The 27,429-nt window shown below is 45.1% G+C and overlaps 1 protein-coding gene across 1 annotated transcript in view; it reads left to right on the top strand.

Moving 5' to 3' along the window:
- Positions 1–27,429, top strand: part of shank3a (SH3 and multiple ankyrin repeat domains 3a) — a 304,109-nt gene that overhangs the window by 194,636 nt on the left and 82,044 nt on the right. Inside the window, exon 12 of the mRNA XM_064951735.1 lies at positions 4,257–4,438. Within this exon, the coding sequence (XP_064807807.1) occupies positions 4,257–4,438 (182 nt within the window). The remainder of the gene's footprint in view (positions 1–4,256; positions 4,439–27,429) is intronic.

The raw sequence follows: 27,429 nt of genomic DNA, 5'->3' as shown, positions 1-27,429 counted from the left end.
GAAGAATGCTAGGAAGTGGGGCACGATGTGCCCGTCTACGTAGTCTGACCAGAAGACCGCCTCGTTTCCCTCTTTTACGAAGTTGTTTTTTTGGGTCGCCGGCTGGGATCCATTCCGTTGTCCTGGTTGAAAGGCAGAACACAGGATCCGCTTCGCAAAAGTCATATTCTTGGTCGTACTGATGGTGAGTTGACGCTGATCTTCTATTCAGTAGTTCTTCTCGACTGTATGTAATGAAACGTAAGATGACCTGGGGTACTAATGTAAGAAATAACACGTAAAAAAAAAAAAAAACTGCATAGTTTCCTAGGAACGCGAAGCGAGGCGGCCATCTCTGTTGGCGCCGGAGTTGCGAGAACCGCCTCTGGTTGAGCATTTTCTTGTTTGCTAATGTCCTTATACAGGTTGTTGAGTGTGTTCTTAGTGCCAGCATCGGTTTGGGGTGGTAAATAGACAGCTACGAAAAACATAAATGAAAACTCTTGGTAAATAGTGTGGTCTGCAGCTTATCAAGAGATACTCTACCTCAGGAGAGCAAAACCTTGAGACTTCCTTAATATTAGATTTTACAAATAAACACAGACCGTCACCCCTCGTCTTACCAGAGGCAGCTGGTCTATCTTGTCGATGCAGCGTAAACCCTGCCAGCTGAATGTTATCCATGTCGTCGTTAAGACACGCCTCGGTGAAACATAAGATATTACAGTTTTTAATGTCCCGTTGGTAGGATAGTCTTGATTGGAGGTCATCCAGTTTATTATCCAATGCTTGCACGTTGGCTAATAGGACAGATGGAAGAGGCAGGTTACCCACTCGCCGTCAGATTCTTACAAGGAACTCCCAACCTACAGTACATCCCCTATATCTCCCTCTCTTCTTCATGTGAATGACGAGGATTTGGGGAATCTTGATAGGGAATCTTCGTCCAGTACGAGGTGAGTAATCACTGTTTTGGTATCCAGAATCTCCTTTCTGTCCTAAGAGACGGTGGCAGAAACAGCACCCATCTCCTCCGGCGCTATTCTATCAATTAAGTCTTGCGTAGTTAGTTTTGCATTGAAAGTGGCTAATATTCCGTTGATTCGATTACAATTCCCACAGTAAAGGTAAACGTTGATAGCGTTAGCTAACATGGAAAACTAGAAAATTGAGTGATGTTCAATCTCGTGCTTCTCTGCATGTGCTGATATTTCTTCTGCATTGCAGTCCCGGGGAAGTGAATGCCACTTATGCACGCAGATTAGCGGGAACATTGGTTCCAACTGTAAAGTTTGGTGGATGGGCTGTTTAACATGTTACGGGCTAGGCCCCTTAGTTACAGTGAAGGGAAATCTTAATGCTACAGCATACAATGGCATTCTAGACGATACTGTGCTTCCAACATTGTGCCAACAATTTGGGGAAGGCCATTTCCAGTTTCAGCATGAAAATGACCCCGTGCAAAAAGCGAGGTCCATACAGAAATAGTTTGTTGAGATCTGTGTGGAAGAACTTGACTGGCCTGCACAGAGCCCTGACCTCAAGCCCATCGAACACTTTTGGGTTGAATTGGAATGCCGACTGCGTGCTAGGCCTAATTGCCCAACATCAGTGCCTGATCTCACTAATGCTCTTGTGGCTGAATGGAAGTAAGTCCCCGCAGCAACGTTCCAACATCAAGAATGGAAAGCCTTCCCAGAAGAGTGGAGGGTGTTATAGCAGCAAAGAGGGGACCAACTCCATATTAATGCCCATGATTTTGGAATGAGATGTTCGACGAGCATGTAGTGTATTTTCTCTTTTCTGGTATAGTCAGTTACCACGGTTACAGAAGCAGTGTCCTAGGAAACACAGACACACACACGCGCACACACTGAGAGGGGGCCATCGTGGCATTATAAACACAGTTCATTAAAGGGGAGGAAGAGAGATCAATCTGGAGTGTACAGGGACACATACTCACACCAGCAACATCCTCCTCCAGCCCACCTGCAAGGAGCAATCAGGGCATCTGCCACCACAGAGGTCAGACCATCTAACATACCATTACAGCTGTGTGTGTGTGTGTGTGCGTGCGCAAATATGGATGTTCCAGACCAGCTTGTAGCAACATTGAGATATGTAGTTGTATTGCCTGTTATAAAACTGATGGCAGTAGTAAGTGAATGTATGTACAGAATTATGTGATTTGGGATTTGTATCCACTAACGCTGCATTAACTGAAGCTGAATTAGTTTAGCTTTAGGTTTAATTAAAGCAGAATCACTATATCCTTGTTTACCCTATTCTGTCCTCTTTTAGCCTCATAACTCTCTCTTCATCTCAATCTGCCTGTATCCCTGTCTCTCCTGTCCACTCTAGCTGCTCCTTTCATCTCTCTTGTCCCTCGCTCTTTCTCCCCTTTTACCCACCCCCTCTCTCTCTCTCCTCCTTCCTCCATCCATCTCTCTGCTCTCCTCTCTTGCTCCCTCGCTCCACCCTTCCATCCCTCACTCACTCCCTCCCTCTCTGTGTTGTGTTCAGCTTGCGGAGGGTGGAGTGTCCTGGGCTCAAACATTAACATGCGGCAGGCAGCCATTCCAGCCTCTTTCCTCCTTTGCTCTTAAGGAAGCGATAAACAGAAGGGAGGGGGAAAGATGGAGAGTGGAGAATGAACGAATGAAATAAATGTTCCAAGTGATTGATATGGCACAGGCAGAGAGGGAGGGAGAGAGGAGAGAGAGAGAAGGGGTAGATAGAGAATGAGGGGTGTACTCAGACTCACTTGACGTGATACCCATAATGTACACACACGTAAACACAGACACACATACATTAACACACAGAGGAAATGTAAAAACACATTGATATTTGAATCACTGCATAGTTCCCATGATTTTGCAGGGACAAAGAGAGAACAGAGAGAAGGGGAGAGGGATGGAGGAAGTCAGGAGAAAAGCAGCTGTTAGAAAGATGGGAGAGTGAGTGTTGAGGACACAGACAAACAGGCAGCAGTGTGATCCACACACACACACACAACGCTGCAGCAGTAGTGATGAATGAAGACCAGGAGAAGCTGTGATTTGGCTCTATTAGAATTCACCAGCAACCTCCATCAGAGAAATGGAAGGGAAGGAGAGAGAGAGATGGAGGCAGAAAGGGGGAAAAAGATAAAGTGATTCTTGGCGAAGAGGAGGTGGAGTGCCAGCGACAATTAAGCCAAATGGGCCGGTGCTTCATTCCTGCCCCCCCCCCCACTCACACACCAACCTGTCCCGGGTATAGTGGCACATGCACACACACACGCAGGCAGACAGGCAGGAGGAGATCAATGGTGCCCGGGGCGTGTGTGTGCGTGTGGGTGCGTGTACATGTCGGTTCAGTGTGTTTGTGACATGGTGTCGCTGGCGTATGTTGTGCTAGCGGAGATGTAGCATTAGCAGCAGCGGAGGGGGCAGCCTGCTTGTGTGTGTGTGTCTGGCAGAGTATGTGTGTTGGTTAGAATGCTCAGAGAGAGCTGTGTGTGTGTGAGTGTGTGTGAGTCGTCAGAGGGGAGGGGAGCCTCCAAGCGCAGTAGCGGTAACAGCAGCAGGGCTAGCAGCAGCATCGTCGCCAGTGTGTGTGTGAGTGTGAGTGTGTGTGAGTGGGCGTGTGTGTGTGAGGGGTGGAGGGGAGCGGAGAGGGACTCCCAGGAGAAGGAGTCTTGGTCGGGGTGTAGAGCCAGCCTCTCTCCCTCTCCTCCACAGCAGGACCTGGACCTCCAGAGCCAGGGGACTAGGTGGATCTGTAGCCCAGCCTGGAGCACTGGAAGCTGGGGAGCTCTCTCCCCCTCTCTGGAGGGCTGTTCGGTGGAAGCGGGAGCTCAGGATATGTGTGACTCAGGGGGACTGCCAGACGGATCTGAGAGACAGCAACGGGGAAGATTCCGTTACCTCTAACCGTTAACACTACTGCTCCTGCCTTGGAGAGGACGAGGAGGAGAGGAAAAGAGGGGTGAAGGGAGGGGGACAGGGGGACTTTGTGTTTGCTGTAACAGAGGAAAAGACAGAAGGATTTAGAGGTGGAGGGTAGGAAGAGTGATCTCTCGTCCCATGACTTTCCCTGCGGGTTTGCTTTGGGACCTTTGACGGTTGGCCGATTGGACAGACAGTGGCACTTATCTTACAACCTGTCACTGTAACAACTGTCAGGTTGTTGCTGGGTTACTGTCCCCTTGGCGACCCGACCATGTCGGTGACCACAGGCTTCAGCTACCAGCTGCCTGGCATCACCACTGTAACCTATGTGTTTGTTTACAGCCCGGGCACGGTACAGCGGGACCCCAGCCCCCCCACCCACACCCCCCCTGCCATTACCGGCGCCAGCGGGCCCAAGCGGAAACTCTACAGTGCCGTGCCGGGACGCACCTTCATTGTGGTCAAACCATACACGCCACAGGGCGAGGGAGAGATCCAGCTGAACCGTGGAGAGAGGGTCAAAGGTTAGTACACTATGACTGTTCATAAAGTGGTTTGACCTCTTTTGACAGGTGTATTATGAAACTCGACAGGTCTCAGATTTGGGAAGGAACCTAGAAAGAAGTAAATTACATATCTCATTCTAGGAAACAAGGAAACCACTAGGACACCAGAAACTTGCCTTGGGATCACAAACTTTTATTGCGTCTATAGAATGTGATAACTATGTGCTGAGCAAGTCTGGGTCTAGTCTGTAGTCTCAGGCAAGGTCAGCCATCACAAGAGTGTGTCACTCTTGTCACTGGTGTAAATGGATGTGACAGAAAGTGTGTTTAACTGTAGAGGCATTACAACACGAAAAGGATGGGTCATACATACATTATGCAGTACACTACATAGATAAAGGACACTCCACTGTTTTCGTTCCATTCATGCCTCTGTAATGTCACTTCACCACTGGAAAGTGGTACATTTGTCATCTAATGCATCTGAAGTGTTGTCAAAGTCAATCTGACATGAACAATGTTTCTCTGTTTTAGTGCGACTTCACCAGCATTGTCATGGGTTGAATCCTAACTAACGTGTGATGTCTACGCTTAAATGGCGTAATGATTTTGAGTTATGTGTTACGTGTGCATATCTCGAGCTAGGATTCAGCCCTACAGGATGTCTATATATTCTGAATCCTAATCCTAATGGTGCTGTGGTTACGGTGTCATGTGTGTGTCTTCTGTTCTCCATCCATGCCTCACTCCAGACTACGACTCTAATGACCTAGAAGGTAAAACGCTACAACATTCTTCAACATGACTGTCAGCCTGTCTCTCTCCCAATCACCTCTATATCCAAACCCAACCCTCTCCTTCCCCAGACAACTCTAGTGCTTGGTTGTTGGTTAAGGAGGGAATGTGTGTATTCTACATGAGTTGCTGCCTATGTAAGTGCATGGTCCTCTATTGCCCAATCCCAAATTGACGCCTACCCCTTATGCACATTTGATAGGATTTTATATAGGTGGTGGCAATATGGTAACAGCTCCACTGAATGTGTCACCATATTGCTTATGTAGCAGATGAAGATCTGTGAAACACACTTCTCAGCCTGAAGTGTCTGCGCTGCCGAATAGCTAGCGACTGGGTATAAAGTTTCAGGAGGGCAGTCAGGTGTGTTTGCGAGGCAGAGGTCCTGGGTTTGAGCCTTGGTGTGAGATGATTCAGGAGGAAGCGGTACATGCTAAACAAGCAGTCAGGTGTGTTTGCGAGGCAGAGGTCCTGGGTTTGAGCCTTGGTGTGAGATGATTCAGGAGGAAGCGGTACATGCTAAACAAGCAGTCAGGTGTGTTTGCGAGGCAGAGGTACTGGGTTCGAGCCTTGGTGTGAGATGATTCAGGAGGAAGCGGTACATGCTAAACAAGCAGTCAGGTGTGTTTGCGAGGCAGAGGTACTGGGTTTGAGCCTTGGTGTGAGATGATTCAGGAGGAAGCGGTACATGCTAAACAAGCAGTCAGGTGTGTTTGCGAGGCAGAGGTCCTGGGTTTGAGCCTTGGTGTGAGATGATTCAGGAGGAAGCGGTACATGCTAAACAAGCAGTCAGGTGTGTTTGCGAGGCAGAGGTCCTGGGTTTGAGCCTTGGTGTGAGATGATTCAGGAGGAAGCGGTACATGCTAAACAAGCAGTGCGATGTCCTTTTATACGTATACCTCTCAAAGCCTGACAGATCTCAACAAGTGCATAGGGGTTAGGTGTTAAATAAAGTTTGGGCAAGAGCATACACTCACTTCGTACTTCCTCTTCAGAGTGATTCTTCCTGAGTGCGACGTAGTTTATCTTCCCTCTTCTACGCATGCCTACAGGATGAAATGTTTGTCACTGTTTCCTCTCCTACAGGCTCTTAGACACATACACCTCTCCCCGACAGGCACGGATGCCAAACTTACCCCTTTGCTATATGGTCTGATACACTCCCACCCTGTGTGTGTGTGTGTGTGTGTGTGTGTGTGTGTGTGTGTGTGTGTGTGTGTGAGAGAGAGATGAAAAGTGTTGTTGTTTATGATACCTAGGCAGATGTTGTGCCAAACAACTGCGTCGTGAGTCATGACTATGAATAGAGGAACTCAGTGACCCAGTCTGATATGAGAACTGATATGTATAACGTTGACACAGATGTTGTCACCCACAGAACTTTCCATGTCAGAGGAACGAACACACACACCCACACACAATGTTATGCTTTTTTCCTCCTTACCATGCATTGTTCAAGGTTATTCACATAACCACAAACGTCAGAAGTAATAGTGTATATTGTGTCTAAAACATGATGTTCCATGAAGGTACTGAGAAATGGACACTATGGTGTCTATGTTAATGGAACACCAGTCCTACCGCGGCAAGGCTATATGAAACGTTCACGCCAATGGACGCTATGCTGAATACTGCAGGTATGAATGAAAAACATGACGATATACGTGGCATATGCTCTCACTTGTGATTACAGTCATGTGGCTCATGCTAGAATTGAACCTACAACGTTGGGGTTGCCAGCACCACACTCAAGCCAACCGAGTCATCTGGCTGTGTTTTCTAATACTGACCAACAGGACTAACTGTACTTTCCACTTCCCTGTCCACTGTAGTTCATGGGTATAAGCTGAATCGAATGCCAATTAGAAGGCAAAAATATATTTTTTCACTCTTCAGTTTTGCTAGTTCCCAGCTGGTCTTGTTGTTGCTAGCCTGCAGTGACCAGTCCGCCTCACAGTGCATAGAGGGGGTTTGGGACTGGGAGAGGCCGTCTCTGTGGATGGATGATCTCCACTTTGATACATAATACATTCCATCTCATCTGCATTCATGAATGGATGAGTTGCTAATAGTTACAGGCCTCATTTACACTGGGGGAAGAGAGGAGGTGAGGGGAGGAAGGAGAAAAGAGGAGAGGGCAAGAGATTAAGCTTCTCCACCGTGCCGTGCCATATTCTTGGGGAGAAAAACTTTGACAGAAGCACATGGCCAGTTTAGATGTGACGGTGTGCCATGAAAGGATAGGGAGAACCCCACCAACCACATCCTTTCTAAGAATAAAGAAGGTTGCCTTTTATCTTTTACAATGAGAAGATAGTAAGAGTACTATACACTTTCAACATCAACGTCCTACTTCAACCAGCTTTATTTGTAAGAGCCTGGTTTTGTAGGATGGTGTCCCTGACATACTTTGTTGTTGAACCTCCATTAACTCAGTCACAGCTCTTCTCCCTTGTGTCATACCCATATTCTTCTCTTGTCACTTTTCCATCCCTTTATCCTGTGACAACAGAGGAACACCTGTATGAGGAACTGAGAGGGGGTGAAACCAGCAGGCCTGCATTCTAACTCTCCTCTCATAGCCTACTGTGTGTTTGTTAGCATTCTGTAGCTAGCTAGCCTGCACCCTGTGGATTAGTATTGTGGCTAGGTTAACCTAGTCAGGTGTTTGGTATATAGGTTCAGTTGAGCTGGTATTTTATGTAGTCCTTAGACCAGGGTTGTAATACAACAGATTGTATGCATTAATGTGGTCTTGTCTTCCTCTCTGTCCTGTAGAGAACAGTGTTTTTCAGGGATCAGAAGGTAAACACAGCTGTATAACTCTACAAACCCTGGGATATCTACTGTACAATAGAAACCCTTAGAGATGGTTTCCCGGTCACAGATTAAGCTTATTCCACAACTAGGCTTCATATGTGTCCTGAAAACCGGTCCTTAATGTTTAGGCGTTGTGGTAGAGGGCAGTCATGGTTAGCACTGTGTTGTAGTTGGTGTGTGACCTGTTGTAGTTCTACTATAACGTTTAAGTGTATGCACAGCTTTGTGCATCCTTCAGTGAAGTTTGTACATCCTTCAGGGTAGTTTTTGCATAGTCCACGATGTCACATTTTCTAGCTTTCATTGTCTGTCTTGGTTTTATTGTCTTTCACCCGTTGTTACTCTTTTATATGTATTGTATCTTCCCTCTACTCAAAAATGCTGTGTAGCTGACTCCCAATCTGATGAAGAATAGCTAGGTAAATTCCATTCCTCTCCATAATTTAGTCTACAGAAGGATAGTGACAATAGCCCACTGATGCACAGATAGTCTATTGTAGCCTTCCTATATGTGTGTGTACCTCCACCACTGTGTGTGTGTGTGGCGGGGGTCTCGATCCATTGGATATGTTAGTGTTGACAATACCCCAGGGGGCCTTACATTCCCTCCACCTCTCTCTATCTCTCTCTCTCCTCTCTGATGTACTCAGATAGCATCACCAGGATGAACACCTCTCGATAGGCCACTTGCTGTCACTATGGAAACGGATAGAAACACTTCTCCTGAAACGTGGTCAAGCCCTTAGAGCACACACTCATTCACACACACACACACACACACACACACACACACACACACACACACACACACACACACACACACACACGCACAAACACATGCACTCACCTAGGGCTTTGGCGGTCATGACATTTTGTCAGCTGGGGATTGTCATGCAAATAACTGCCGGTTTCACGGTAACTGACCTTTAATTAACATAAGCACGTTTAGTATCTCTTAGCTTCCACGCATAGCCTACAAGCCACTGATGCAGACCTTTGGAGCATCTACATTTTAAAGTGTAATAAATTCATTTAACATTGCCTAGGCCACATATGTCAGAGTCAAGGCCCGCGGGCCACATCCGGCCCGCGAGAAGGTTTTTTACGGCCCCTGGGATGATCTTGATTTATTATTAGAACCGGCCCGCAGACCGCAGCAAGCCGGCAGCCCGCAGATCTTTTACACGCACCAATACTACATTTCCCACAATGCAACGGTGACGCACCGAGCAGTAGGCTGCTTCATTCATGTAATGAGCATCATCACGCGCACAGTTAACTTTATCAGAGCCAAAGGTTTGAATCACCGCCAGTTCAAGGCATTTCTGACGGAGTTAGAAACGGAGCATGGTGATTTGCCTTATCACACAGAGGTGCGATGGCTAAGCCAGGGAAAGGTGCTTCAAAGATGTTTCGAGCTTCGTGAGGAGATTTGTCTGTTCTTGGACAGCAAAGGGAAAGACACAACACAACTCCGAGACGAAATGTTTCTGTGTGAAATGGCTTTTCTGTGTGACATTACGAGTCATCTGAATGCAATGAACTTGCAGCTGCAGGGTCGGGATCATGTCATCTCTGATATGTACAGTACAGTGAAGGCATTTAAAACCAAACTGACTCTGTGGGAGACGCAGATGCGGAAAGAAAATTTGAGCCACTTTCCCAGCTGCCAGACCATGAAAGAGAAGCTCTCTACCAGTGCGTTCCCGAGCGCACAGTTGGCTGATAAAATAGGTATGCTTGCCGCTGACTTTCGACGCCGATTTGCTGACTTTGAAGCACAAAAAAGCAGGTTGGAACTGCTCGGTAACCCATTTGCTGTTGACGTGGAAAGCTCACCACCAAACCTCCAAATGGAGTTGATTGACCTCCAATGCAATGATGCACTGAGGGCAAAATATGCGGCAGTGGGTGCTGCGGAGTTCGCCCGTTTCCTCCCCGACACAATGCCCCAGCTGCGCATCCAGGCTGCTCAAACGTTGTCTATGTTTGGCAGCACATACCTGTGTGAACAACTTTTTCTTTGATGAACCTGAACAAAACATCACACAGAAGTCGACTTACTGCTGAACACCTCCACTCAATTCTGAGGATTTCCTCAGCTCAGAGCCTTACCCCGAACATTGATGAACTTGTGGAAAAGATGGGACACCACCAAGTATCACCCTCAACCTCAAACAAGTGAACATTACTGTGCAATCACATAATTTAGAGTTTTTACTCAGTTCAAGTTTAAAAGTTAAAGTTTAATATTTGTTTTCACTGCATGTTACTTCTCCTTAAACAAAGTGTTGTTTTTGATTAATAGATTTTTGCACTTTATTTTATTGTATTTCAATCCAATTATATTTTAAAAATATTTCAGTTGAGTGGATGATAGAAAATTGCTATTATTGTTTTTTTCTTTGAAGTAAATTTAGCCCACTTTTGCTAAAATAGAAAATATAGGCTACTGATGGTGCCTTGAATACATCATTTAATGTTCATGTTATGGGGATTTTTATATAAAGGAAATTTGTCTTTTGTGTCTGTTGAAAATTAAAGATTACTGACAGAGCCATAAGAAAATATTGCTTTATTTATCTGATCATATTGGAATATATTTGTTAGGTTTTCAGTAGGTTCAATTAGGTTCACTAGACTATATGCGTCATTTAAAAATGTTTCAATGAACATTCGAACAGTCCGGCCCTCGGCTTGTAGCTAAATTTTTTATTTGGCCCTCCGTCCATTTGACTTTGACACCCCTGGCCTAGGCCATCACAAGAAATAGTAAGAATAATACAATTGAACATAGCTGAATAAATTAGAAAGGATATTTCCCCAAACGATCTGAGGGAGTGAACACATGTGGCCATTCTGTGTTGAGAGGTTAACAAAGAAGCAGGCCCACCTATATGCTTCATTTAGAGTTATTTATGACACTTTAGTTGTGATACAAACATTAGGCTATATATACATTGTGTACATATATATGTGTACATATGTGTATATATATATATAGAGAGAGAGAGAGATAGAGATAGAGATATAGATAACAAATTATTCCTTCTAAAGCTGCATGATTCAACTCTAATGATGATTTGAAAAAAGTGGCATGAAAGGCATGAGCTCTGCTGTTCCTTGTGCAGTCTGCACACACTGAGTCAGTCTCTCATTCACAGTTTGACAAGCGCTTGATAATATTCTTGCCCATCAGACTTTTCTCAATCTCGTCTTTACATATACTAAATACTGTGTGAAATCAGTTTGGATATAAAATGGGACATTATCATGCTCCTGTCGGGAACAGGGGCAGGGGAAAAAATGCATGTATGCACTTAAATAACGAATGGAGGACACTTTCCCCGCGGTTCATTTTCATGCCAGCCAGGCAGGCAGGCTACTCTGGTTGTAAAGCGAAGAAATGTACTTAATATTAGGAATGTTTAGAAATATATATAGTAGAATTAGCCTATAGAAAGCTGATGGGATCCTCCTCTTTTTAATAGAGGCCATCAAAACTCTGTTTTCTCACGCAACTGCATAGCCCATAGAAATCTTGCGCAACATGGGTTTATGGGCTCTCAAGTAGTGTTTGATTACATTTTTTTGATTGCATTTGCATTAATGTCAGATTGATTAGAGTGCTGAGTACCAGGCCATTATTGAAGCCATTGGCCATTAACAAGTTTGGTAGGCTACTAATGGCCATCAGTGGCATCAGAGCGCAGTTTTGGAGAAGCCTAATTACCATGACTCCACGGTCACGTGGAATTTGACTGTGGTCATGACACATGAATGCCAGTAAAATGGTCACCGTAACAGCCCTACACTCACCTCACACATTGTACCATCTTAACACACATAAAGTACAAACACACACCAACATATTCCATTACAAGCTATTACTTCTCAACACACACACACAAGCACACACACCTCTCGTCTGCATGCCATTGTAAATCTTCCAGACAGCCATGAAAATCTAACCGGCACAAATAACATTGAGATTAGACATTCACAAACATGATTAATGGTCTCAGGCCGCGCCCAATGTGTGTGGAATATTAACATTGCTATGGCCAGTAGAGGATACCTGGAGCACACACACACAAGCCGGTAGACACACACACACACACACGGACAAAAAAAAGGCATTACTAATGATCTGAAGGGGAATGCAGTGTGATTTAACCATTACTGCAGATATACAATTCCAGGCTCAAACCTTCCACTGGTGCTAATGCTTGGTAAACCTGGGCCCTTTATGGCTTAGGGCTTCTCTATCATGTTGGCACAGAGGCCCAAATCTGTGTGTGTGTGCGGGTGAGGGTGTGTTGTAAGCTTAGGACTGAGTGCTGTAATGGGCTCTCAGAGATGCACAATAGATAATTTGAATGCAGCATTGTGATGACACGCACACACGCGCACGCACGCACACACACACACACACACACACACACACACACACACACACACACAGTGTTGTATTCCAATTTTGAGGACACAGATGTAGCTGTTTCTGAGACCAGGATGCAACTATCTGTAACCAAGCAACAGGTGCTGAACACAACAGAGCAAAAGTTAAATACTCGATTTTCATGAATAACAAAAGCACATTTATCAGTTTTTTAAAATCCTGACATAAAAAACACATTTGGATTGTATAACCTCAAACGTTACTTATAGGCCTACCTCTGCTTTTGACACTGTTGGTGACATTGAATGGCCAGAATACAGTCAGATTGTAGTGGGTAGTGTATTTTCAAGCGTGTTCTCCAAAAATGTAGTCCATTGTAATGTACTCATTTTGAAATAGATCTTCGATCTGAAACCTGTCACATACAGTTTATGACGGCTACACCATCCATACTTCCTCTCTCACACTAGGAAGCAATTCATCCTGCATTATGAGACCTGAGAAGGGGGTGGTAGGGAGTAAGGATCGGGGAATGTGTGATTGTGTGTGTGTGTGATTGGGTGTGTGCCTCTAGAGAAATTACAAAGTGACAGGGTAGAGTGGTCATAGTGACCTGAGGGGATAAAGTTTATTAAGACCTTATTAAGATTTGTGTGTGTGTGTGTGTGTGTGTGTGTGTGTGTGTGTGTGTGTGTGTGTGTGTGTGTGTGTGTGTGTGTGTTATCAGTTGGGTCAGTGGCCTGGGGGAAGGACGAGAGTGTCACAGCTGTCCAATCAGAGACGCAGCAGGTAGCAAAAACCCGGCCACGCCCACACCTGCACCCTGCAGACCACACCATCTGTCCCTCTATCACACACACACACACACACACACACACACACACACACACACACACACACACACACACACACACACACACACACACACACACACACACACACACACACACACACACACACCTAATAACAAACACAGCAGAACCAGCAGTCAATAATGATTCTGAATACAGATCAGGAACTGGAGTGAAAGCTTCCTGACATACAGGATTGCTCCATAACCATTAGGTACAGATTGTGTGTGTGTGTGTGCAGAGTGTACAGTTTGTACAGAGTGTGTTTGTTTGTGTGTGTGTACAGTGTACAGTGTGCAGTTTGTGTGTGTGTGTTTGTACAGTGTACAATGTGTGTGTGTGTGGGTGTGTGTGTCTGGATCCTTGCATTTCACATGTGAAGTGTTCCACCATGTGTTTTGTCAGAGGGTCTACTCTACCTAGTTTTGTCAGAGGGTCTACTCTACCTAGTTTTGTCAGAGGGTGTACTCTACCTAGTTTTGTCAGAGGGTTTTGTCAGAGGGTGTACTCTACCTACTCTACTACCTAGTTTTGTCAGAGGGTCTACTCTACCTAGTTTTGTCAGAGGGTCTCTACCTAGTTTTGTCAGAGGGTCTACTCTACCTAGTTTTGTCAGTTTTGTCAGAGGGTCTACTCTACCTAGTTTTGTCAGAGGGTGTACTCTACCTAGTTTTGTCAGAGGGTCTACTCTACCTAGTTTTGTCAGAGGGTCTACTCTACCTAGTTTTGTCAGAGGGTGTACTCTACCTAGTTTTGTCAGAGGGTCTACTCTACCTAGTTTTGTCAGAGGGTCTACTCTACCTAGTTTTGTCAGAGGGTGTATTCTACCTAGTTTTGTCAGAGGGTCTACTCTACCTAGTTTTGTCAGAGGGTCTACTCTACCTAGTTTTGTCAGAGGGTCTACTCTACCTAGTTTTGTCAGAGGGTCTACTCTACCTAGTTTTGTCAGAGGGTCTACTCTACCTAGTTTTGTCAGAGGGTGTTTTGTCAGAGGGTGTACTCTACCTAGTTTTGTCAGAGGGTGTACTCTACCTAGTTTTGTCAGAGGGTGTACTCTACCTAGTTTTGTCAGAGGGTGTACTCTACCTAGTTTTGTCAGAGGGTCTACTCTACCTAGTTTTGTCAGAGGGTCTACTCTACCTAGTTTTGTCAGAGGGTCTACTCTACCTAGTTTTGTCAGAGGGTCTACTCTACCTAGTTTTGTCAGAGGGTCTACTCTACCTAGTTTTGTCAGAGGGTCTACTCTACCTAGTTTTGTCAGAGGGTCTACTCTACCTAGTTTTGTCAGAGGGTCTACTCTACCTAGTTTTGTCAGAGGGTCTACTCTACCTAGTTTTGTCAGAGGGTCTACCTAGTTTTGTCAGAGGGTACTCTAGTTTTGTCAGAGGGTCTACTCTACCTAGTTTTGTCAGAGGGTCTACTCTACCTAGTTTTGTCAGAGGGTGTACTCTACCTAGTTTTGTCAGAGGGTACTCTACCTAGTTTTGTCAGAGGGTCTACTCTACCTAGTTTTGTCAGAGGGTGTACTCTACCTAGTTTTGTCAGAGGTTTTGTCAGAGGGTCTACTCTACCTAGTTTTGTCAGAGGGTCTACTCTACCTAGTTTTGTCAGAGGGTGTACTCTAGTTTTGTCTAGTTTTGTCAGAGGGTGTACTCTACCTAGTTTTGTCAGAGGGTCTACTCTACCTAGTTTTGTCAGAGGGTTTTGTCAGAGGGTACTCTACCTAGTTTTGTCAGAGGGTCTACTCTACCTAGTTTTGTCAGAGGGTCTACTCTACCTAGTTTTGTCAGAGGGTCTACTCTACCTAGTTTTGTCATCTACTCTACCTAGTTTTGTCAGAGGGTGTACTCTACCTAGTTTTGTCAGAGGGTCTACTCTACCTAGTTTTGTCAGAGGGTCTATTCTACCTAGTTTTGTCAGAGGGTCTACTCTACCTAGTTTTGTCAGAGGGTCTACTCTACCTAGTTTTGTCAGAGGGTCTACTCTACCTAGTTTTGTCAGAGGGTCTACTCTACCTAGTTTTGTCAGAGGGTCTACTCTACCTAGTTTTGTCAGAGGGTCTACTCTACCTAGTTTTGTCAGAGGGTCTACTCTACCTAGTTTTGTCAGAGGGTCTACTCTACCTAGTTTTGTCAGAGGGTCTACTCTACCTAGTTTTGTCAGAGGGTGTACTAGTTTTGTCTAGCTAGTTTAAGCCTCAGTGCCTGCTGTGTGTGTGTATTCATGCTCAGATAGTGAGCCGTATCAAGGACAGGGGATACCAAGTCAGTTGTACAACTGAATGCATTCAACTGAAATGTGTCTTCTGCATTTAACCCAACCCTCTGAATCAGAGAAGTGCGGGGGGCTTCCTTAATCGACACCCACGGCATCGGCGCCCAGGGAACAGTGGGTTAACTGCTGTGTTCAGGGGCAGAACAACATATTTTTACCTTGTCAGCTCAGGGATTTGATCCAGCAACCTTTCGGTTTCTGGCCCAACGCTCCTACCCGCCAGATGGACACAGTGGGACTGTGAGATCCTGTAGTGTCTCCGTATGGTCTTGCCCTGTGTCAGCCCTGCCCTGCCACTGTTACTGTGACACTGTGTATCACTGAATGTGTGTATGAAATGCACACACACACATCACACATGTGCTGATACGATGTGTTGCGATTCTCACAATTCTACATGTACTACGATTTAATGTTCCAAACATATTGCTCACCGTATGTCTACTGCAGAGGGACAAGATGAAGCCATGAGAACTAGTTTTAATCAGTCATGGAAATAAAAGTACAGAAAGCTAATTGGCTCACTATTTAAAAATAATGGAGTTTTGGTGCAGGTACAGCTGACTAGCGCAAAAATAATATTGTGATAAGTGGTCAAAAATAATATTGCGATACGTGGTCAAAAATAATATTGCGATATGTGGTCAAAAATAATATTGCAATATGTGGTCAAAAATATTATTGCAATATGTGGTCAAAAATAATATTGCGAAAAGTGGTCAAAAATAATATTGCCATACGTGGTCAAAAATAATATTGCCATACGTGGTCAAAAATAATATTGCCATACGTGGTCAAAAATAATATTGCCATACGTGGTCAAAAATAATATTGCCATACGTGGTCAAAAATAATATTGCCATACGTGGTCAAAAATAATATTGCGATACGTGGTCAAAAATAATATTGCGATACGTGGTCAAAAATAATATTGCCATACGTGGTCAAAAATAATATTGCGATACGTGGTCAAAAATAATATTGCCATATTGCGAAAATAATATTGCCATACGTGGTCAAAAATAATATTGCAATATGTGGTCAAAAATAATATTGCAATATGTGGTCAAAAATAATATTGCAATACGTGGTCAAAAATAATATTGCAATATGTGGTCAAAAATAATATTGCAATACGTGGTCAAAAATAATATTGCAATATGTGGTCAAAAATAATATTGCAATATGTGGTCAAAAATAATATTGCAATACGTGGTCAAAAATAATATTGCAATATGTGGTCAAAAATAATATCCTGATATGTAACTGTATCGATTTTTGTCCCATCACTATTATTGACAGTCAATTTCAGTATGTGTGTTTACTGTGGGCAACAGTCATGCTCATTAAGGTCCTGTATCACAGAGTAAACACCATTAATCAACACCTACTAACAACCACACATGCACATGCACTCACACACACACAATCACACACACACACACAGATCTATGACTGATCAACAAACATTCTCTCAGTGATATTAATGGTCAATACGTAATCACTCAACACTCAATCTCTATCAAACCCTGGTCTTTTAAACCTGACCTTATGAAGTTGTTCCTTATTTTTGCCTGTTTTAAAACAAATCCACAGCCGGGCTGTGCAGCAAAAAGGTACACCCACATCGAATGAGTTTGTGAGTGTATTAAGGTGAACAATAGACAGGAAAGGTAAGAGTTATTAGGTAGCCTGCCTGGTCTATTTTTGTCTTCACCTGGGGGCCTATAGAAATGGGGAGAAGGAGAAGAAGAAAGATAATAAATTAAATAGAGGGAGAGAATGAAACCCAAAGAGTTTTGATTATCCCTTCAAGGTTGGGATCCCTCTGAGTCATAGTTGGAGTTTTCCTCCCACACAACTCTCACACCTTAGTCATTAAGCAGATGCTCTTATCCAGAGGGACTTACAGGAGCAATATAGGTTAAGTGTCTTGCTCAAGGGCACATTGACATATTTTCCAGCTAGTTTGCTGAGGATTTGAACCAGTGGCCTTTTGTTTAGTGGCCCAACACCATTACCCACTAGGCTACCTGCCGGTCCCTTCTTCTGCTCCACCTGCTCTCATTCTATACCTGACTTCGCTGTCATTAATATATATATATATATATAAAGCTCCCTTTTTCATACACTCTCTCTCTTCCTCGACTGAATCGTCTTATCACTCACTCTCTCTTTCCCTCCCTTACTGTGGGTTTGTGTTGAATACAGATGAGGAAGGGACTGCGCCACTCCCCAGCCCTCTCTGAGCTGAAGGAGCCCTGAGAGCACACACACACACAGACACACAAACACACAAACAAACAGACACACACACAGACACACACACAAACTTACAGGGCCCCAGTCTCAGGGAAGCGTGACTATCCTTCCCTCCATTCACTTATTCACTCCCACCTTCATCTAAACTCCTCTGTGCCTCTGGGGTCTACTCCGCTCCTCCATTGTTTCTTCATTCCCCCTTCACTCTCCTCACCTCTAATATATCTCTTTCTATTCCTCCTCTTCTCCTTCTCCTATACTTGTGGTAAGATGAGAGCTATTAGTGTCATATACACTGCTTTATCTGGCAATTAATTAACAAATGATGTTCACTGCATTCTGGGATATATAGTTAAATATCCCTGAGACTTGCATCCCAAATGTTTGTGTGTGTGTGTGCTCTCTCTCTATTAAAGCATATTGAAAAGAGGTTTAGTAAAGCGTGGAGGGCTCCAAATCTATTAACTGCACTTTGGATATTGGAATTCTCACTGTACATACACACAAATGAATATGCCTGCTGGCCACCCACAGCAGCTCCACACATATCTGTAATATTTTCTGTTTGTAATGATACATTACTGTGTATATACATCTAATTTGCTCTTAGTATTCTTACAGCACACACACCCTCATTTTACCAGGTAAGTTGACTGAACACATTCTCATTTACAGCAACAGCCTGGGGAATAGTTACAGGGGAGAGGAAGGGGGGTGAATGAGACCATTGGAAGCTGAGGATAATTAGGTGACCATGATGGCCAGAACACTGGGGTTAACACCCCTACTCTTACGGTAAATGCCATGGGATCTTTAGTGACCACAGAGTCAGGACACCTGTATAATGGCCCATATGAAAGACAGGACCCTACACAGGGCAATGTCCCCAATCACTGCCCTGGGGCATTGGGATATTTTTTTTAAAGTTTTTTAGACCAGAGGAAAGAGTGCCTCCTATTGGCCCTCCAACACCACTTCCAGCAGCATCTGGTCTCCAATCCAGGGACTGACAAGGACCAACCCTGCTTAGCTTCAGAAACAAGCCAGCAGTGGGATGCAGGGTGGTATGCTGCTGGCTCTCTCTCTGTGTGAATGCATATCGGCAGATGGCCATTTCCCAGTGTCTCAGCTCTCTGCTGGTTCCTTTGTTGTGTGTTTCTGCAGGAGAGAGGAGAGTTTTTTAACAACCCCACTCAGTCTGTGTCTTGTCACCTTTCTCTCCTGTGTGTGTTTGTGTGCGAGTGAGAGAGAGAGATGTTACGAGAAGAAAAAAGCTAGACAACTTGTCTTTGGGAGCATGTATAGTGGTAATAGTATGAGAGAGAGCGAGAGGGAGAGAGAATCAAGTTTAATGTGTGTGTGGGGGGGGGGGGGGTGGAGGGAGAGGAGAGAGGAAATATTGATGTGTGTGTGAATGACTCAGCTTTGAGCAGTAGAGCGAGGCTAGGCTGAATTTAAAATGAGCTCAGTCGGCCGTCACACAGACACACACAGTGGGATACAGTGGAGCTTGAAGGCAGGGCAGAGTGTGTGTGGAGTATAAATAGCTCTGCATTGCCACTGATGCTATTTCTGGACCAGGCATCGTGACTGACTCACCCGCAGGCAACCTCAGACAGGACACCGACACACACTTTGTTCAGCACACACACTCACGCACGCTTGCACACACACTAAGATCCTCGGTGTCCAAATCTCTAAGGTCTTAAAATTGTCCAAACATACATTAACAGTTGTGAAGAAGGTGCGACAGTGGCTCTTCCCCATCAAGATATTTGGCATGGGCCCTCAAATCCTCAAACAGTTCATCACTGCTTGGTCTCGATCCCATGGCGCTACAGAGGGTGGTGCGGTCAGCCCAGTACATCACTGCTTGGTCTCGATCGCATGGCGCTACAGAGGGTGGTGCGGTCAGCCCAGTACATCACTGCTTGGTCTCGATCGCATGGCGCTACAGAGGGTGGTGCGGTCAGCCCAGTACATCACTGCTTGGTCTCGATCGCATGGCGCTACAGAGGGTGGTGCGGTCAGCCCAGTACATCACTGCTTGGTCTCGATCGCATGGCGCTACAGAGGGTGGTGCGGTCAGCCCAGTACATCACTGCTTGGTCTCGATCGCATGGCGCTACAGAGGGTGGTGCGGTCAGCCCAGTACATCACTGCTTGGTCTCGATCGCATGGCGCTACAGAGGGTGGTGCGGTCAGCCCAGTACATCACTGCTTGGTCTCGATCCCATGGCGCTACAGAGGGTGGTGCGGTCAGCCCAGTACATCACTGCTTGGTCTCGATCGCATGGCGCTACAGAGGGTGGTGCGGTCAGCCCAGTACATCACTGCTTGGTCTCGATCGCATGGCGCTACAGAGGGTGGTGCGGTCAGCCCAGTACATCACTGCTTGACCTCTATATCAGGGGATGTGAAAGGAAGGCCCAGAAAATTGTTTAAGACTCCAGCCACCCAAGCCATAGACTCTCTACTTCCACTCGGCAAGCGATACCGGAGCTACAAGTCTGACACCAACAGGCTCCTGAAAAGCTTCTATCCCCAAGCCATAAGACTGCTAAAACGTTAACTGAATGGCAACACGGACCATCTGAATTGACCTTTCAATGTTATTTTTTGCACTGATTATTCACACTCTCTTGCTCTATGCACACTGACACTCCAACACACACACATTCATACTGACTCTACACACACGCACACACACTTACATACAATCATCATATACACTGCTGCTACTCTGTTTATCATATATGCTGATGCCTAGTCACCTTATCCCTATACATATCTAACCGTACCTCTCCAGTATCCCTGCACATTGTAAATATTGTATTGGCAATGACCCTGGAACTGACCCTATATATAGCTACTGACCCTGGAACTGACCCTATATATAGCTACTGACCCTGTATATACTGTACTGTAGCTTACTTGCATTCTTGTGTTCTTATTTCTATTTCTTGTGTTTTTTTCTTCTACTTGACTTTTTTTTATAGTATACTGATATTGATTGCTGCACTGTTGGGAAAGAGCTTGCAAGAAAGGCATTTCACTGCAGTTGTGCAACTTGAAATTTGAAACACACACAATAACTCACTACTACACTTACATACTATACCGACAAAGAAATGCATACAGACATGTATCCACACCACTCTCAAATGCATCACCTTTCAACGATTGTTTGTATTTTGATTAGGATTATTCCTCTGCTTTTGTATCCCTCCCTCTTGTGCTCCTTTTCATTCTCTCCTCTCTCACCACCCCTCTATTTGTCTTTGTCTTTCATTCTCTCTCTCTCTCACCCTCTTTCTTTATCCATCTCCTGCGCATGATTACTGTATTAGTGTTTAATTAGGCCTGTCCATGTCTGCCACAGAAAATGTTTTGTGGATTGTGGAACAAAACTTATCCAGCTCACACAGAGTCTATTGCTGCGGTGGAATGACTGGAGAACCCACTGACTCTCAGAGGTGGAGTGACTCTGAGTTCCCTACAAGAAACTCTTCCCATAGAATATGATGGGAACTATGATCAGTTAATGCAGGTATGACTGTTTCCTACGGCTTGGACGACAACCTGAAAATTACCCCCCTGTACTAAGTCAAATGTTTGAGGCCCAGTTTAAAAAACTGAATAGCACATCTGTTATTGTTCCATGAGGTGACAGATACCCTGTTTTGTGACATCTGTCCTATGTGTCGCCCACTGCTATGTACCTGTAGAGGTGATTCTAAACCAGCATGAAGCCAGTGGTGCTGTAGTACTGTAGCTGTTGTTGTACAGTGGTGCTGTAGTACTGTAGTACTGTAGCTGTTGTTGTCGAGTGGTGCTGTAGTACTGTAGCTGTTGTTGTCCAGTGGTGCTGTAGTACTGTAGCTGTTGTTGTACAGCGGTGCTGTGGTGTTGTAGTACTGTAGCTGTTGTTGTCCAGTGGTGCTGGGGTGCTGTAGTACTGTAGCTGGTGTTGTCCAGTAGTGCTGTAGTACTGTAGCTGTTGTTGTCCAGTGGTGCTGTGGTGCTGCAGTACTGTAGCTGTTGTTGTCCAGCGGTGCTGTGGTGCTTTAGTACTGCAGCTGTTGTTGTCCAGTGGTGCTGTAGTACTGTAGTACTGTAGCTGTTGTTGTCCAGTGGTGCTGTAGTACTGTAGCTGTTGTTGTCCAGCGGTGCTGTGGTGCTGTAGTACTGTAGCTGTTGTTGTACAGTGGTGCTGTAGTACTGTAGCTGTTGTTGTCCAGTGGTGCTGTAGTACTGTAGCTGTTGTTGTCCAGTGGTGCTGTAGTACTGTAGCTGTTGTTGTCCAGTGGTGCTGTAGTACTGTAGCTGTTGTTGTCCAGTGGTGCTGTAGTACTGTAGCTGGTGTTGTCCAGTGGTGCTGTAGTACTGTAGCTGGTGTTGTCCAGTGGTGCTGTAGTACTGTAGCTGTTGTTGTCCAGTGGTGCTGTGGTGCTGTAGTACTGTAGCTGTTGTTGTCCAGCGGTGCTGTGGTGCTGTAGTACTGTAGCTGTTGTTGTCCAGTGGTGCTGTAGTACTGTAGTACTGTAGCTGTTGTTGTCCAGTGGTGCTGTAGTACTGTAGCTGTTGTTGTCCAGCGGTGCTGTGGTGCTGTAGTACTGTAGCTGTTGTTGTCCAGTGGTGCTGTAGTACTGTAGCTGTTGTTGTCCAGTGGTGCTGTAGTACTGTAGCTGTTGTTGTCCAGTGGTGCTGTAGTACTGTAGCTGTTGTTGTCCAGTGGTGCTGTGGTACTGTAGTACTGTAGTTGTTGTTGCCCAGTGGTGCTGTAGTACTGTAGCTGGTGTTGTCCAGTGGTGCTGTAGTACTGTAGCTGGTGGTGTCCAGTGGTGCTGTAGTACTGTAGCTGATGTTGTCCAGTGGTGCTGTAGTACTGTAGCTGTTGTTGTCCAGTGGTGCTGTAGTACTGTAGCTGGTGTTGTCCAGTGGTGCTGTAGTACTGTAGCTGATGTTGTCCAGTGGTGCTGTAGTACTGTCCAGGTGCTGTTGTTGTCCAGTGTCCTGTGGTGCTGTAGTACTGTAGCTGTGTGTTGTGGTGTCCAGTGGTGCTGTAGTATTATAGCTGTTGTTGTCCAGTGGTGCTGTGTACTGTAGTACTGTAGCTGTTGTTGTCCAGTGGTGCTGTAGTACTGTAGCTGTTGTTGTCCAGCGGTGCTGTGGTGCTGTAGTACTGTAGCTGTTGTTGTCCAGTGGTGCTGTAGTACTGTAGCTGTTGTTGTCCAGTGGTGCTGTAATACTGTAGCTGTTGTTGTCCAGTGGTGCTGTAGTACTGTAGCTGTTGTTGTCCTGTGGTGCTGTAGTACTGTAGCTGTTGTTGTCCAGTGGTGCTGCAATACTGTAGCCGGTGTTGTCCAGTGGTGCTGTGGTGCTGTAGTACTGTAGCTGGTGTTGTCCAGTGGTGCTGTAGTACTGTAGCTGGTGTTGTCCAGTGGTGCTGTAGTACTGTAGCTGGTGTTGTCCAGTGGTGCTGTAGTACTGTAGCTGGTTGTTGTCCAGTGGTGCTGTAGTATTGTAGCTGGTGTTGTCCAGTGGTGCTGTAGTACTGTAGCTGGTGTTGTCCAGTGGTGCTGTAGTACTGTAGCTGTTGTTGTCCAGTGGTGCTGTAGTACTGTAGCTGGTGTTGTCCAGTGTGTGGCTGATCTAGGTCCTGCTGAGGTGTTGATTGTGAACTGTTTGGCTAGTGTAGCTTTACACTGTTTTACACTATTAGGTAGAGTCCTGCACGGGACCGTTTTTTTGTACCCGCCCCGCGCCGGCCACATAATTTCAGAGCCCCACCCAATACCCGACATCAGGACAGATTTTTCCCCACCACTCCACCCACCTGCATAGAATTGTTCTGATAGCCTATTCATGACCCACCAACTAACATAACAGTAATATTTGATATTGTGAAGAAACCAGCTCAAAGTATGATGACCAAAGTATGAAAAATGACTGTTGCTTCAACTTTGAAAAAGTGTGATCATAAAGTTACTGGTCCCTTCCCCCGTGTCAAACACTTTGATTCAGAAGACACGATTATTAAGGGGATAGGGTGACATCACCCTAACTCTTATTTTAATACATCAACGGTAAGATGATATTCTATTACCTTATTTGAAAAGGTACATCGGAGAACACGTGTTTGCAGAGGAGCGTGAATTATATAGCTAGATAGCTACTCTACTGGTGCCAAAATTTGACTGTAGGGTGTGAGCAAATATAATTAAAAGTTTACACTATTCATCTATGGCAAAGATGTTTCCCCTTTCATCTGTGTCTTGTGGACATCATGGAACAAAAGAGGGGGAAGGGTCATCCAAACTCTGACACAGTTGTCATGTCAACACCTCTGTCAGTGCTGCTGTGAACCGCATCACAAGAGATGGGAACACAATGTAACTCACAATGTAACTCCAAGTCAATCACACTTCTGTGAAATCAAACTGTCCACTTAGGAAGCAACACTGATTGACAATAAATTTCACATGCTGTTGTGCAAATGGAATAGACAACAAGTGGAAATTATAGGCATTTAGCAAGACACCCCCAATAAAGGAGTGGTTCTGCAGGTGGGGACCACAGACCTCTTCTCAGTTCCTATGCTTCCTGGCTGATGTTTTGGTCACTTTTGAATGCTGGCGGTGCTTTCAATCTAGTGGTAGCATGAGACGGAGTCTACAACCCACACAAGTGGCTCAGGTAGTGCAGCTCATCCAGGATGGCACATCAATGCGAGATGTGGCAGAAGGTTTGCTGTGTCTGTCAGCGTAGTGTCCAGCATGGGGACGCTACCAGGAAACAGGCCAGTACATCAGGAGATGTGGAGGAGGCCGAAGGATGGCAACAACCCAGCAGCAGGACCGCTACCTCCGCCTTTGTGCAAGGAGGAGCAGGAGGAGCACTGCCAGAGCCCTGCAAAATGACCTCCAGCAGGCCACAAATGTGCATGTGTCTGCTCAAACGGTTAGAAACAGACTCCATTAGTGTGGTATGAGGGCCCGACATCCACAGGTGGGGGTTGTGCTTACACCCCAACACCGTGCAGGATGTGTCAGCAGTTCCTGCAAGAGGAAGGCATTGATGCTATGGACTTACCCGCCCGTTCCCCAGGCCTGAATCCAATTGAGCACATCTGGGACATCATGTCTCGCTCCATCCACCAATGCCACGTTGCACCACAGACTGTCCAGGAGTTGGCGGATGCTTTAGTCCAGGTCTGGGAGGAGATCCCTCAGGAGACCATCCGCCACCTCATCAGGAGCATGCCCAGGCATTGTAGGGAGGTCATACAGGCACGTGGAGGCCACACACACTACTGAGCCTCATTTTGACTTGTTTTAAGGACATTACATCAAAGTTGGATCAGCATGTAGTGTGGTTTTCCACTTTAATTTTGAGTGTGACTCCAAATCCAGACCTCCATGGGTTGATACATTTGATTTCCATTGATAATTTGTGTGATTTTGTTGTCAGCACATTCAACTATGTAAAGAAAAAAGTATTTTTTTATTTTTTTTATTTCACCTTTATTTAACCAGGTAGGTTAGTTGAGAACAAGTTCTCATTTGCAACTGCGACCTGTCCAAGATAAAGCTTAGCAGTGTGAACAGACAACACAGAGTTACACATGGAGTAAACAATTAACAAGTCAATTACACAGTACAAAAAAGGCGAGTCTATATACATTGTGTGCAAAAGGCATGAGGAGGTAGGCGAATAATTACAATTTTGCAGATTAGCACTGGAGTGATAAATGATCAGATGGTCATGTACAGGTAGAGATACTGGTGTGCAAAAGAGCAGAAAAGTAAATAAATAAAAACAGTGTGGGGATGAGGTAGGTGAAAATGGGTGGGCTATTTACCAATAGACTATGTACAGCTGCAGCGATCGGTTAGCTGCTCAGATAGCACATGTTTGAAGTTGGTGAGGGAGATAAAAGTCTCCAACTTCAGGGATTTCTGCAATTTGTTCCAGTCACAGGCAGCAGAGTACTGGAACGAAAGGCGGCCAAATGAGGTGTTGGCTTTAGGGATGATCAGTGAGATACACCTGCTGGAGCGCGTGCTACGAATGGGTGTTGCCATCGTGACCAGTGAACTGAGATAAGGCGGAGCTTTACCTAGCATGGACTTGTAGATGACCTGGAGCCAGTGGGTCTGGCGACGAATATGTAGCGAGGGCCAGCCGACTAGAGCATACAAGTCGCAGTGGTGGGTGGTATAAGGTGCTTTAGTGACAAAACGGATGGCACTGTGATAAACTGCATCCAGTTTGCTGAGTAGAGTGTTGGAGGCAATTTTGTAGATGACATCGCCGAAGTCGAGGATCGGTAGGATAGTCAGTTTTACTAGGGTAAGTTTGGCGGCGTGAGTGAAGGAGGCTTTGTTGTGGAATAGAAAGCCGACTCTTGATTTGATTTTCGATTGGAGATGTTTGATATGAGTCTGGAAGGAGAGTTTACAGTGTAGCCAGACACCTAGGTACTTATAGGTGTCCACATATTCAAGGTAGGAACCGTCCAGGGTGGTGATGCTCGTCGGGCATGCGGGTGCAGGCAGCGATCGGTTGAAAAGCATGCATTTGGTTTTACTAGCGTTTAAGAGCAGTTGGAGGCCACGGAAGGAGTGATGTATGGCATTGAAGCACGTTTGGAGGTTAGATAGCACAGTGTCCAAGGACGGGCCGGAAGTATATAGAATTTCACACAAATATTTCATTAATTCAGATCTAGGATGTGTTATTTTAGTGTTCCCTTTATTTTTTTGAGCAGTGTATGAAATAAATGTACAATTCTTATCAGGTTTCCATCCAACCATTTCATGCGGATGAATTACCTGATGCATGGAAAAAGTCACGACCAGGCTGATGGAAACAGGTTATGCCCGGTACGATTTTATAAATGCTGACAATCGATTTGTTGTTTGACATAGTGTGATATTTCTGTCCATACAAATCATGTGAGAAATTGCAGTGGAAATGCCTTGTGGTCCTCCCACTACGACTCAGATGAAACTACGCAGCTTGTTAGGCGACAAATTACATTAGTTATGAACTTCATGGGGTGGTGAAAGTGCACGGTGATGAGCTTGATGCTCCTTTCCAAGAAATATCAAGGGTCTTATCTGGTGACATGATGATCCATGCTTGACAAATAAAAATATTAGCGCGTTTATCCATAATAATCTCATCATGTAGACTAGACAACCCGCACATCCTACATGCACTGTATCTGCGATCTGTTGGCTAGAGCGCAGGTGCAAGACCAGAGAAGGCATATTATCTATTTAAAGCAACAGTTTTTGTGACAAAACTAGTGGTAGAGTTAAAAATGCGATGAAATCACATTGAACTTTAGATTTTTATATGGTCCGGGATGAAACCTTTTAGCATAACGCAAAATAAAATATAAAATTAAAATAATGTTGTGTGCAACAACACTGTCATCTCAGATTTTCAAAATCACAAGAAATTGACTAATTTGTGTAAGAGTATGCAAAGCTAGCATAGCATTTTTTATCTGCAACAAATCCATTTGGTGGAAACATACCACTGGTAGGAAAATGAACATATTCTAAACTTTTTCCGGATTAACTACATAATAT

This window comes from Oncorhynchus masou, chromosome 31 (genome assembly GCF_036934945.1).
Source record: "Oncorhynchus masou masou isolate Uvic2021 chromosome 31, UVic_Omas_1.1, whole genome shotgun sequence".
Taxonomy (NCBI): Eukaryota; Metazoa; Chordata; class Actinopteri; order Salmoniformes; family Salmonidae; genus Oncorhynchus; species Oncorhynchus masou.
The sequence above is the reverse complement of the archived record's forward strand: the minus strand, read 5'-3'. Positions and strand labels throughout refer to the sequence as shown.